This window comes from Mobula birostris, chromosome 3, assembly GCF_030028105.1.
Source record: "Mobula birostris isolate sMobBir1 chromosome 3, sMobBir1.hap1, whole genome shotgun sequence".
NCBI lineage: Eukaryota > Metazoa > Chordata > Chondrichthyes > Myliobatiformes > Myliobatidae > Mobula > Mobula birostris.
This window is the reverse complement of record NC_092372.1, coordinates 99,482,318-99,496,964: the sequence shown is the minus strand read 5'-3', so window position 1 is coordinate 99,496,964 and position 14,647 is coordinate 99,482,318. Positions and strand designations below refer to the sequence as shown.

At 40.8% G+C, this 14,647-nt stretch overlaps 1 protein-coding gene across 1 annotated transcript in view; it reads right to left on the bottom strand.

Moving 5' to 3' along the window:
• The window catches only part of prkg2 (protein kinase cGMP-dependent 2), a 133,840-nt gene that overhangs the window by 99,330 nt on the left and 19,863 nt on the right, over positions 1-14,647 (bottom strand). Inside the window, exons 2-3 of the mRNA XM_072251903.1 lie at positions 10,649-10,815; positions 4,130-4,243 (exon numbers count right to left, since the gene is read on the bottom strand). Of these exons, the coding sequence (XP_072108004.1) occupies positions 4,130-4,243; positions 10,649-10,815 (281 nt within the window). The remainder of the gene's footprint in view (positions 1-4,129; positions 4,244-10,648; positions 10,816-14,647) is intronic.

Genomic DNA, 14,647 nt, shown 5'->3' with positions numbered 1-14,647 from the left:
ATTGTAGAGGCATTAGCAATAATTTTTCAAGGATCATTAGATTATGGAATGGTTCCAGATGACTGGAAAATTGCAAATGTCACTCCACTCTTCAAAAAGGGAGAGATGCAGAAGAAAGAAAACTATAGATCAGTTAGTCTGACCTCAGTGATTGGAAAGATGTTGGAGTCCATTGTTAAGGCTGTGGTTTCAGGGTACTTGAAGGCGCATGATAAAAAAAGCCATATTCAGCATTATTTCCTCAAGGGAAAATCTTGCCTGACAAATCTGTTGGAATGCTTTGAAGAAATAACAAGCAGAATAGACAGAGGAAAATCCATGGATCTTGTGTACTTGGATTTTCAAGGTGCCACGCGTGAGGCTGTGTGACAAGTTAAGAGCCCATGGTATTACAGAAAAAGTACTAACACAGATAAAGCAGTAGCCGATTGGCAGGAGGCAAAGACTAGGAATGAAGGGAGCTTTTTCTGGTTGGCTGCTGGTGACTAGTGGTATTCCACAGGGATCTGTGTTGGGACCGTTTCTTTTTACATTATATGTCAATGATTTGGATGATGGAATTGATGGCCCTGTTGCAAAGTTTGTGGACGAGACGAAGATGGGTGGAGGGGCAGGAGGTTTTGTACAAATAGAGGGGCTATTGAAGGACTTAGACAAATGAGGAGAATGGGCAAAGAAATGGCAGATGGAATACAGTGTTGGGAAGTGTATGGTCATGCCCTTTGGTAAAAGAAATGAAAGGTTTGACCATTTTCTAAATGGAGAGAAAATGGAAAAATCTGAGGTACAAAGGGACTTGGGAATCCAAGGTTATTTTGCAGGTTGAGTCTGTGGTGAGGAATGCAAATTCAATGTTAGCATTCATTTCAAGAGGTCTAGAATATAAAAGCAAGGGTGTAATGTTGAGACTTTATAAAGCACTGATGAGACCTCACTTGGAGTATGGTGACCAGGTTTGGGCTCAGTATCTTAGAAAGGATGTGCTGAACCTGGAAAAGGTTCAAAGGAGGTTTTGAAAATGATTCCAGGATTGAACGGTTTGTCGTTGAAGAGACCTACCCAATATTGAAAGGACTCGATAGAGTGGACGTGAAGAGGGTGTTTCCTATGGTGGGAGAGTCTATGACCAGAGGACACGGCCTCAGAATAGAGGGGCATTCTTTAAGAATGGAGATGAGGAAGAACTTTTTCAGCCAGAGAGTGTGGTGAATCTGTGGAATTCTTTGTCATAGCTGTGGAGGCCAAGTCTTTATGTATGTTTAAGGCAGAGATTAATAGATTCTTGATTGGTCAGGGCCTGGAGGGATATGGGGAGAAAGCAGGAGACTGGGGCTGAGAGGGAAGATGGATCAGCCATGATGAAATGGTGGAGCAGACTCAATGGGCTAAATGGCCTAATTCTGCTCCTATATCTTATAGTCTTATGGTCTAAATGTAACAAGTAATCCTTGTATAATGCTTCTGACGAATAAATGTTAAATGCACAGTTATGTAAAGAGCTGTTAACGGAATATTAAGCTCTATAAAACCAGATCAAAAGTAATAAGACAATATAGAATGTTTCAATGTTATAAAACTTTTAATTCAGCACTATTAATGTTATAATATATAGAAGCAAAATTATTTGTGAAATCTGCACATTTAGTTGATGTCATCATAAGTTATAAAACTATCAGTGATCATTCACATGTAATTAAAACAGCAAGAATAAATGCCAAGCAGCAATGGCACACCTACTTAATTTTAGCAAGATTGGCTATGAGTTGGTTTGCATTGTTGTCAAGATTTATTTGATCACCTGAGCCCCAGATTAGATTAACTTTAGTCCTAATTATTCAAAAATCTATATTTAAAACTATTATGAATTGCCTCTAGAGACAGTTATGCAAGTGAAAGTTTTAATTGTGATTTATAATAGATTGCAAATGTAATAATGCTATTGCTAGGGATACAGCACAGTGTGAGTAGAGCTGCTGCTTCACAGCTCCAATGATTCGGGTTCAATCCTGATCACTCAGTGAGCTGAGAGGCTCATGTCTGCTGTAACCCTGGTTAATTAAACCCAAAGCTGTAATGTTAGAAAGTTCTACCTGCGAAGGGATGAAAACAAGGTTTACCAATTTTTTAAAAAAGGAGAATTTGAAAAATACACTATACGAGGGTGGGGCGAGCTGGACACAGGATGGACAAGGAGAGGAATGCAGCAATGATTAGAAGCTGAAGACATGAACTGTTAAGAGTAGAATTAGTAGTGAGCACCTTTACCCTATTAACTTGAAACCCTCAGGGTGAAACCCCTGAAGGAGAGACAATAGCAATAAAAGATTTATTGAAGCTACGGCTATAACACGCAGCAGCTTTAACAAGACTATACCAGCAGAGACGAGTGATCAAAATCCCTACCGTGTAGTCAGGAATTAGTTCTGTAAAATCATACCAAGGCATTTGGTCAAGTTTTTGTACAAGTTTGTAAATTGACTTGCCGTGGATGATAAACTATTTCATTCCAATGAACCAAGAAACAAGATGGTGAGCCGCCCAAGATGAAGAACCAGCACGGTAACGAGATGTGTAACGACACAGAGGATTTAATACAGTTGGATGTATACGTTTATTTTTCATTCGAGGAATCCAAATTTGATTTTCTGCAAGAAATGATTATTTTTGCAAAGACTTTGTAAGTTACTGAATGAGATTTACTTTCTTTAAGAGTTTTGATGTTGGAGAATTGTCGTGAAAGGTGTTAAACCATGTATATATAACTTTTGAATTTGAAATTAAACTTATAGATATACTGCCTAGAACTGAACTGAGGTTAACTATAATACTCGAGAATAGGAATTATATTTGGTTTTCTAATCAACTAGGGATAAGTAAAAAGGAAAGTTTAGTTTGTAAATTTTTAAATAGGGAATAACACTAGATCTAATTAGTTAAAGAAATTGGAGCAACAAAGGTTATTCTAACAAATACTTATTAAAAAAGGGAATTTGTTGTGGTTTGGTATCTAAGATTTTGAACCTAAACAGAATGTTGGAATTTTGAATTGTTCTTGCTCATGTAAATATTTTATACATATTGTTTTTTCTTAAGAACAAAGCCTTATTTCCAGAAGTGTGTGGTTTCTATTCACTGCCTCCTTCCAGTACCAGGATTCTTCTGATGGCCTACTAGCACCGAGTGTAATTTGATTTTCTAAGAATGCAACGACAAGTTACACATGATAAGATGGTGCTATACAGGTGTTACACTGGCCATGTTACCCTTAAGACCTTATGATTAATTCTCCATAGTCAATAAAGTTTATAGTAATTGGATGAGACTGGTCTTATGCACCTAAATTATACATAACCATTCTTCACTCAGTTGGATTTTCTTGAAAAATGTTCTTGCTTTTATTGGGTGAAGTTGTCTTAGCTTCTCTTTCCTGAGAAAATTACCTTTTATGCTGGGTGATAGACTCTAAAGAGTCATTAAACATATTGCACCTTCAACTCATTGGTCGAGTTGCCATTGTCTACACACTCTATTTCTAATATAGATTTGGAATCATTTTTTGAAGTAATTTGTCTTCATATTTAACCTGAAGAGTTAATAGACCAAACAGTTTATCATTCCATGATATTGGTCCAAAGTGAATATATTGATCCATGGATATTACTTGCAAAATAAGAGTAATACACTAGAAGGAAATAGTAGGGGCCGGCTAGTGACGCAATGACATCAGCGCCGGACCCGGGAGCGGAGGTTCCCGGGTTCGAAACCAGTCAGGTCCGCTCCTGAGTACACTTTCCATCCGTGCCAGGTTGAGTGTCGAGATTGCAACTCAGCCTCATAAAATAAAGGGAAAAATACTGCGAAAATGTCTGCGTGAGGAGCGGCGCGCCACACAGTCTCTCTCTCTCATTCCACGCCTTGTAAATAGCCATGAAAAAGACATCATCACAGACGCACAGATGGACACGCAGACGCACATGCGGAGACTCGCACGCATGCAGGCACACGCCAAAAAAAAGAAGGAAATAGTAATTGGGGGTTTAAAACCTCATTAAAATTCGTCCTTGGTGATGATTAAAACTTAACTGCTGAAGATTTTTTTATTTGCTCATTGGATAAGGAAGATCGCTACCTTTCACTGATGCTGTCCTTGTGCAATTATATAGAATAGCAAGTTCACCAAATGCAGTCCAAATGCCGATCAATGTTAGAATTTTGCTGTCTTGGAAGACCTCCAGATTGCCCTCTGTTACAGAAAGACAAAGTAAAGAACAGGATAAAGTAGAATATATATAAACAAACATTCTTTGACAATAGTTTTATCCTTAGCTCTCTACTGATACAGATCATCTTTTTGTGAACAAATTTTTGAAAGCATTAGTTCAGATCTACTAGATGGTCATTAGGGAGACAGTCAATCATCTGGTTTTAACATTAAAAATACTTCTCGTCATTGATTTGTTAACCGCATATATTCCTTACTTGATTATAAAAACCCTGGCTCAGTTGATAGTGCTCTCAATACTTGTGATAGAGGGCTATGGGATCAATTTCCACTCCAGACACTTGAGCAGAAATTTCAAGTGCCCAAAGAGAGTTCTGTCCTCTTAGAATTGCTGTCTTTTCAGGTCGATAGAAAGGTTTCAAAGACACTACCAGAAAATGAACACGGAATATTTCTCCCCTAAGGAACATCTTCTAATATTTTGTAAAAACCAAGAGATTCTGTAGATGCATAGAAACATAGAAAACCTACAGCATAATACAGGCCCTTCGGCCCACAAAGCTATGCCGAACATGTCATTACCTTAGAAATTACACTGGACAACAAAGGTTTTGCTTCCTGAATACCTTTAGGTGTATCTTATAAATTTTGGGCTACTGATCATGAAAATCATCATGAAATTTCCCTATCATGCACCACTTTTTAATGAACTTATGTTTATTATTTCAATTCATAATTCAAGTCAATTAAAACGTTGCCTACAATGTAAGCTGAAAAATTTCCTATCTTGTCCAGGCATGCTTGGGCATGCTTAGGCAACACGGCTGCTGCATGGCAGAACAGGTTTTAGTAATAATTATTGGGTTCAGGACCGTAAAGATGGAATTTGCTATCACCAGGCACAAAAGTTTCTATGAAGGAGTTTGATATTTGAGACAGATGCTGCCCAGAATAACTGATGCCAAGATAAGGAAAGCATTTTTGTTGGTCCACAAATCAAACAGGTCATCAATGACAGGCAATTTGAAGAATTTCTAGTGGGACCGGAAAAAATCACATGGAGGGCATTCAAGGAAGTTGTTGAAATTTTTCTCGGTATCTACAGAGCACCAAACTATGTACAGCTGCTTGAAAGCATGCTTCAAGCATATAAAACCATGAAATGCAACATGTCACTAAAGATTCATTTTCTGCATTCCCATGTAGACTTCTTCCCTGCAAATCTTGGTGTTGTTAGTGACATTCACAGTGAAAGGTTTCACTAGGACATTGCAGTCATGGAGAAAAGATACCTGGGCAACTGGAATCCATCAGTGCTTGCGAATTATTGCTGCACACTTAAGCGAGAAGCCTCAGACACTGAGTACAAATGAAAATCATTAACAAGGTATTTTAACTTATTTGAATTATTGCAAAGCATCAGCACCATTATGCAATTAAACGCATTATATTCAATAAAAGTTAATTTGTTGTTTCTCCAAATTCCTACATGATAAAAGTAGTCAAATTATAGTTGTGTTCATCTTCAAGCAGTCTATCATAAGCAAAAGAAATTTGGAGGAAGCAACACTTCTGAAAAAATTTGTTGTCCAGTGTTACCTAGGGTTCCCATAGCCCTCTATTTTTCTGAGCTCCATATACCTGTCCAGGAGTCTCTTAAAAGACCTTATCGTATCCGCCTCCACCACCATCGCCGGCAGCCCATTCCATGAACTCACCATTCTCTGCATAAAAAACTTACCCCTGACATCTCCTCTGTATCTACTTCCAAGCACCTTAAAAATGTGCCCCCTTGTGCTAGCCATTTCAGCCCTGGGAAAAAGCCTCTGAATATCCACACGATCAATGCCCCTCATCATCTTATTCACCTCTATCAGGTCTCACCTCTCATCCTACATCATTCCAAGGAAAAAAGGCCGAGTTCACTCTATCTATTCTCATAAGGCATGCTCCCTATTCCAAGCGACATCCTTGTAAATCTCCTCTGCACCCTTTCTATGGTTTCCACATCCTTCCTAGAGTGAGGTGACAGTATTGAGCACAGTACTCCTAGTGGGGTCTGACCAGGGTCCTATATACCTGCAACATTACATCTTGGCTCTTGAACTCAATCCCATGGTTGATGAAGATTAACTACAGGGTCAACCTGCGCAGCAGCTTTGAGTGTCCTATGGACTCAAACCCCAAGATCCCTCTGATCCTCCACACTGCCACAAACCTTACCATTAATACTATATTCTGTCATTCATATTTGACCAACCAAGATGAACCACCTCACACTTACCAGGGTTGAACTTCATCTACCACTTCTCAGCCCAGTTTTGCCCCCTATCAACACTCCGCTGTAAACTCTGATAGCCCTCCTTACTATCAACAACATCTTCAACCATTGTGTCATCAGCAAATTTACTGACCCATCCCTCCACTTCCTAATACAGGTCATTTATAAAGTTCACGAAGAGTAGGGGTCTCAGAACAGATCCCTGCAGCACACCACTGGTCACCGACCTCCATGCAGAATATGACCCATCTACTATCACTCTTTGCCTTCTGTGGGCGCGCCAGTTCTGGATCCACAAAACAATGTCCCCTTGGATCCCATGCTTCCTTACTTTCTCAATAAGCCTTGCATGGGGTACCTTATCAAATGCCTTGCTGAAATCTACTGTTCTACCTTCATCAATGTGTTTAGTCACATCCTCAATAAATTCAATCAGGCTCATAAGGCATGATCTTCCTTTCACAAAGCCATGCTAACTATTCCTAATCATATTATGCCTCTGCAAATGTTCATAAGTCCTGCCTCTCAGGATCTTCTCCATCAACTTACCAACCTCTGAAGTAAGGCTCACTGGCCTATAATTTCCTGGCCTATCTCTACTCCTTTTCTTGAATAAGGGAGCAACATCTGCAACCCTACAATCCTCCAGAACCTCTCCCTTCTCCATTGATGATGCAAATATCATTGCCAGAGGTTCAGCAATCTCCACCCTCACCTTCTACAGCAGCCGGGGGTACATCCCATCCGGGCCCGGTGACTTATCCAACTTGATGCTTTCCCAAAGTTCCAGAATATCCTCTTCCATAATATCTACATGCTCAAGTTTTTCAGTCCACTGTAAGTCATCCCTACAATTGCCAAGATCCTTTTCCGTAGTGAATACTGAAGCAAAGTACTCATTAAGTACGTCTGCTACATCCTCCGGTTCCATGCACACTTTTCCAATGTCACACTTGACTGGTCCTATTCTTTCACATCTTATCCTCTTGATCTTCACATACTTGTAGAATGCCTTGCAGTTTTCCTTAATCCTGTCTGCCAAGGCCTTCTCATGCCCCCTTCTGGCTCTCCTAGTTTCTTTCTTAAGCTCCTTCCCGCTAGCCTTATCATCTTCTAGATGCCTATCATTACCTAGCTTTTTGAACCTTTCGTAAGCTTTTCTTTTCTTCCTGACTAGATTTACAACAACCTTTGTACCCCACAGTTCCTGTACTTTACCATCCTTTCCCTGTCTCATTGGAATGTACCTATGCAGAACTCCATACAAATATCCCCTGAACATTTGCCACATTTCTTCCATACATTTCCCTGAGAATATCTATTCCCAATTTATGCCTGTAAGTTCTTGCCTGATAGCCTCACATTTCCCCTTATTCCAATTAAACGCTTTCCTAACTTGTCTGTTCCAATCTCTCTCCAATGCTATGGTAAAGGAGACAGAATTGTGTTCACTCTCTCTAAAATGCTCTCCAACTGAGAGATCTAGTAGTTCCCAATACTAGATTAAGTATAGCCTTTCCTCTTGTCGGCTTATCTGCATATTGTGTCAAGAAACCTTCTTGAACACACCTAACAAACTCCACCCCATCTAAACCCCTCACTCTAGGGATTGGCCAATCGCTATTTGGGAAATTAAAATCTCCCACCACAACAATCCTGTTATTATTACACCTTTGCAGAATCTGTCTCCCTATCTGCTCCTCGACGTCCCTACTACTATTGGGTGGTCTATAAAATACACCTAGTAGAGTTATTGATCCCTTCCTGTTTCTAACTTCCACCCACAGAGACTCTGTAGACAACCCCTCCATGACTTCCTCCTTTTCTGCAGCCCTGACACTATCTCCAATCAACAGTGTCACGCTGCCACTTCTTTTGGCTACCTCCCTGTCCTTTCTGAAACATCTAAAGCCTGGCACTCGAAGTAACCATTCCCGCCCCTGAGCCATCCAAGTCTGTGTAATGGACACAACATCATTGCTCCAAGTACTAATCCATGCTCTAAGTGCATTCGCTTTGTTCATAATACTCCTTGCATTAAAATAAACACATCTCAAACCATAAGTCTGAGTGTATCCCTTCTCTATCAGCTGCCTATCCTCCCTCTTGCACTGTCTCCAAGCTTTCTCTATTTCTGAGCCAACTGCCTCTTCTTCAGTCTCTTCAGTTTGGTTCCCATCCCCCATCAATTCTAGTTTAAGCTCTCCCCAATAGCCTTCGCAAACCTTCCCGTCAGGATATTGGTCCCCCTGGGATTCAAGTGCAACCCGTCCTTTTTGTACAGGTCACGCCTGCCCCAAGAGAATTCCCAATAATCCAGAAATCTGAATCTCTGCCCCCTGCTCCAATCCCTCAGCCACGCATTTATTCTCCACCTCAGTCTATTCCTATACTCACTGTCACGTGGCACAGGCAGTAATCCCGAGATTTCTACCTTTGTGGTCCCGCTTCTCAACTTCCTTCCTAACTCCCTGTAGTCTGCTCTCAGGACCTCCGCCCTTTTCCTGCCTAAGTTGTTGGTACCAATATGTACCACGAGCTCTGGCTGTTCTCCCTCCCACTTCAGGACATTGTTGACACAACCAGAAACATCCCAGACCCTGGCACCTGGGAGGCAAGCTACCATGCGTGCTTCTTTCCTGCATCCACAGAATCGCCTGTCTGAACCCTGTCTATAGAGTCCTCTCACACTGCTGCCATCCTCTTCCTTTCCCTACCCTTCTGAGCTACAGGGCCGGACTCTGTGCCAGAGGCGCGAACACTGTTGTTTCCCCCCAACAGTACTCAAGCAGGAGTATTTATTATCAAGGGGTACAGCCACAGGAGTGCCCTCTAGCGTCTGACTCCTGCCCTGCCCTTCCCTCTCCTGATTGCTACCCACTTGTCTGTCTCCCCAGGCCGCGGTGCGACTACCCGCCTATAGCTCCTCTCTATCACCTCCTCACTTCCCCTGACCAGATGAGGGTCATCGAGCTGCATCTCCAGTTCCCTAACACGTTCCCTAACGAGCTGTAGCTCGACGCACCTGGTGCAGATGTGACCGTCTGGGAGTCTGGGACTCTCCTGGACTTCCCACAACTGACACCGAGCACAGAACACCAGCTTCACACACATTTTTCCTGTCTGTATTCTACACAGGCAACCTACCTCACCTCGACCCGTTATCACCACGGCTCCATTGAGCCAAAGCCTTTCTCCTTTGTCTCCCTCTGCTCCGTCACCCACTTGTCTGACGCCTGCACTATAAGGTGTCTCCTTCTCGCTGTTCTCACTGGCTGACATCCATGCACTTGCGCAGTCGTGCCCCGATCAAACCGCTGAAGAAATGCGTCCTGATATAGGGCCTCAATATGAAATGTCAACTATTTATTCCCCTCCATAGATGTTGCCTGACTTGCTGAGATCTTTCAGCATTTTGTGTGTACTGCCTTACTAATATCTCATCATTTATTTGGATGTTATTTTTGGACATTGTTGTATGTTTATGGCTATTCACCTTACAGAAATGGGGACAGTCTATGGCAGTGGTAAATTCTTGCAATTAATGTGGGTGCCACATCATCTTCCTGGGCCTGTTGATGATTGGGCAGATGAAGCACCCACTGGTTTGAGTACTTATAGGATGCAAATCAGAGTTCTATCAGAGACATAGCAATCTAATTATCAATTTATCATAGCATTGCATGGAGTATCAACTCAAGGTTGTTTTCCTGTGATATTTTGGGGCTTTGTGGTGCCCAGGATCCAGAAAAAACAACTTTGATCATTTGTCTTTTCTCTTGTCCAGGAACGCTCAAAAGTTACCCCAGTTTATCCCAAGATGCCTATTATTGTGATCAACAGGAAAATGAGACCTGGGCCTCACATTTGAAAAGGTTTCCCATCAGAAGTCAGCCTAAGACCACACCCCCTACATTACTGAAGAACTTTTCTTTTTACTAGTCATTTTCTGGATTCTTGTCATCATTGGGAAAACCAGCATCTATTTCCCTCTGTAATAGCATTTTAGAAGGTTCTGGGACTCCCAGCAGTCCTTTTAAATAGAGATTTCCATAATTTAAACCGAACTATGATAATGAGCAGATCAATTCTTCTCCCAATCAAACTTCAACACTAAAATCATGAACTTTACAAATTTTCCAAACCTGCCAATACAAAAAGATGGTTTCCAGGTTCGTCTTGCTTAATAACGTAGTCACCAACTTGGTAGTTTTTCTCATACATACACTCTACCATGTCTCGGATATGCTGCGTCTCTAATCGTTTAAGAAACTGGTTCTTGTTGAAGGCCGTGGTTATGAGCCTCTTCACCCTGTATTGGAAACAATATAGCCTATTACAATGAAAGGTACTGTTAGAATTGGTTGCTTTTTTATGCTGTTGGTAAGGTATTAGTTGAATCAATGCAAGTCTAAAATTCTGGTTTTTACTAACACAATTTGTATTTTTTAACTTGTATATTTTCACAATATGTGGTGTTTGTCTTCACCTACCAGCTGAAAGTTGGTATAGCAGTTACATAACAGTTTATCATCTTTTCATTTTGTCGTTGACACATGTTCTGTGACTGTGTATCTTTTAATTGATCCTTCCTTATCTGTGGAATTTGCCTTAACTTAGGCATAATAGTGTCAGGCTCCGCAAAAATCAGCATCTTCTTCTTCATCTTTTCCTGAGGGTCTTTAGTTTCATAAGCTCTGTATCTGTTCCTTTGTTTAAACTTTAAAATAAACAATCATGAAGCAACAATTTTCACTCATTGTTAGACTCATAAAAGAATCTGGGGATCAGAAAATCACCAGATCCCACAATACCCTTCAGTAACACTAATGGCCTTCCTCCAGTGGACTGAAGCAAACCATCTTAAATTGGGCATAGACCGCAAAGGCTCAAGGAAAGCAACTCGATGAAAATCAAATCAAGTTTAATTATCATTCAAGCCATAAATAGATAGAGCTAAATGAGACGGCGTTCCGGTAAGATGGCAGGGCATGCGAATGCAGTGTCCTCTCAGCAGCCAACCAAAGGTGTTTTCCCTTTGCAAAATTTTTTTTTTGACAAACCAAAGATAATTATGCTCCAGGAACATTGGGTACTACAGAGCCTCTACATCAGGGAGCTGCTCGTTAATCAGAGTCGCTGGAATGATGTCAGTGGCAGAACAGTTATCATCACACCAAGAATACTTATAGAGCATCTTCAGCTAAAATGGTGGTAGGCTGGCATGGAAGCAAAGCGATTGAAGCACATTGTTGTGACAAAAGTATGTTTTTCTTTATTACAATAATAATCATAGGGTCATTGAGCTGTCTATTGTACCTCCATACAGTAAACCCATTTACCCACATTATGTCCATAGCTCTCTATGCCATAGCAATTCAAGTATTTATCTAGATGTCTCTTAATTGTCGTGTGAGTATCTCCCTCAACACTTCTTTCGGCAGCACACTTCAGACTTCAATCACTTTCTGTATGAAAAAACAAAATCCCCCTCAGGTAACTTCTAAACCTCCCAACCCTTCCCTTAACCCTGTGCTCACTTGCCTCTGAAACCCCCACAACAGGCAAAAGATTTTGAAATCTATCCTAACTATCCCCCTCATAATTGTATGTACTTCTACCAGATCACTCCACATCCTCCTCTACTCTAGGGAAAGCAAACGCAGCCTATCCAATCTCTCTCACAGATGAAACGTTCCATCCAGGTGATGTCAGTAAGACTCATTGTCCTTTCACAAACAAGAGAAAATCTGCAGATGAGTGCTGTTGAAGGGTCTCAGTCCAAAACGTCAACTGTACTCTTTTCCATAGATGCTGCCTGGCCTGCTGAGTTCCTCCTGCATTTTGTGTGTGTCATTGTCCTTATTCTCACTGCGCCAATGATATCTGTAATGATCCAATCCAGGAAACATCCCGGTGAATGTCCTCTGCACCATATCCAGTACAATTATGCCCTTTGTATAGTGTGATGATTGGAACAGTACACAATAATCCAAGTGTAGCCTAACCAATTTTTACAAAGCTGTGACATCCAGTCCAAACTCTTGTATTTTATGTTACATTCAGTTAAGGCAAGCATTCCATATGCCATCTTCACAGCAATATTGTGAATATCAGGGATCTATGGAGTTGTTCACCAAAGTCATTCTATCAGTCAACACTCCATAGTGCCTTACCATTGATTGTGTACGTCTACTCTTCCAGCTGACCTATAACTTATACAACTTTCCTTGCTACCTATATTACCACCAATTTTTGTATCATCTGTAAACTTACTAATCATACTTCTATTCACTTCTAATTACAATGTATAAACAATAAAACACTTTCTCTAATAGGCAAGCTGATGGCGTCAGTCTAAACACAAACATTTGTTTCAGAATTGATTTGACCTTAGAAATGCCTTTCCCTAAACCTCCCTAAGTTGATTGAATATTTTCTTTTGTCCACTCCAACTAACTTCCTTGCTTCAACTATCTTGCACCTTTACCAACTTCAATTACTTCTAACTGTAGCATTCATACCTACTTCCATTTCGAATTGTCTCACCTCCTGACTCTTTTGTTCACTGCTTTCTAGAGAACCTATAGTACATGTATTGTGATACATTTGACCATGTGTTTGAGGGTGCCTGTGTGTGGGGGTGTGCATGGGTAGCTGCAAAAAGACAAACTAAGAAAGAGCAGAGAGGTACTGTAGACAGGCAGATGAGCTATCTAAAGGATTCCTTGTCTCTGCTCTACTGAAGTTCCAGAAGGAAAACATGAAGAACAAAGAAGTTTTGTTAAGTTCATAAAAAAGCTTTGGGTTGAGCACACCTGGAATACCAACAATACTTCGTTACAAATTTAAAAGTCCATAGAAGATTTGTTGCCATAAAATCAGAATTAATAGAAGTTTTTAAGATTAAAAAAGTGTGAAAGATTAGATGTAGAGAAGATATCTCCAGTTATGTAAAAGGCCAGAGCTAATAAATGTTGGTAAATGCAGTTGGCTACTCTAAGGAGTAGCTAAATGGATGCATCTAAGGGCAACAGTAAAATGCATGACAGAGAAATATATATGTTGATGGGATTGGGCAAACAAGGGTTGGAGGGAACTCATGTGAAACATAAATATCTTTTGGGCTGCATGCCTATCTTTATATTGAATATCCTATAAAATTGTTCTTGGTTGCCTGTGCTAAATGCACATATAAACTACCATTTCCTGAAGCATTCCAATTCCAAATTTAAGCTCCATCAAAATAAATAGCCGCTACCTGTTTACAGCAAGTGACCAATAATGAGTTTCTATCACTTCCGATTCAAGATAAGGATTGGAAGATAGCCAATGTTGTCCCACTGTTTAAGAATATCTCTAAAATAAACCAAGAAATTATAGGCCAGTGAGCCTGACATCAGTAGTGGGAAAGGTATTGGAACGTATTCTAAGGGACTGGATATATGAGTATTTGATAGATATGGTCTGATTAAGGATAGTCAACATGGCCCCACGCATGGTAGGTAATGTCTAACCAATCTTATAGAGATTTTTGAGGAAGTTACCAGGAAAGTTGACGGAAGCAAGGCCGTGGATGTTGTCTATATGGAACTTAGCAAGGCATTTGAAGAAGTCCTGCATTGGAGGTTGGTTAAGAAGGTTCAGTCGCTCGGCAGTCAAGAGGAGGTAGTAAATTGGTTTAGACATTGGCTATGTGGGGGAAGCCAAAGAGTGGTAGCAGATCACTGCCTTGCTGACTGGAGGCCTGTGACTAGTGGAATGCCGCAAGTATCAGTGCTGGGTCCATTGTTGCTTGTCATCGATATAAATGATCTGGATGTTAATATGGCTAACTACATCAGCAAATTTGTGGATGTCACCAGGCTTGGGGGGTGTCGTGGACAGCGGGGAAGGCAATCATGGCTTGCAGCAGGATCTGGACCAGCTGGATAAATCGCCTGAAAAACGGCAGTTGGAATTTAACGTGGACAATTGTGAGGTGTTGCAATTTGGTAGGTCCAACCAGGCCAAGTCTTACGCATTGAATAGCAAGGAAATCAGGAGTGTGGGAGAACAAAGGTATCTGGGAATACAGGTCCAAAATTCATTGGAAGTGGTGTCACAGGAAGAGAAAGGAGTAAAGAAAGCTTTTAGCGCATCAG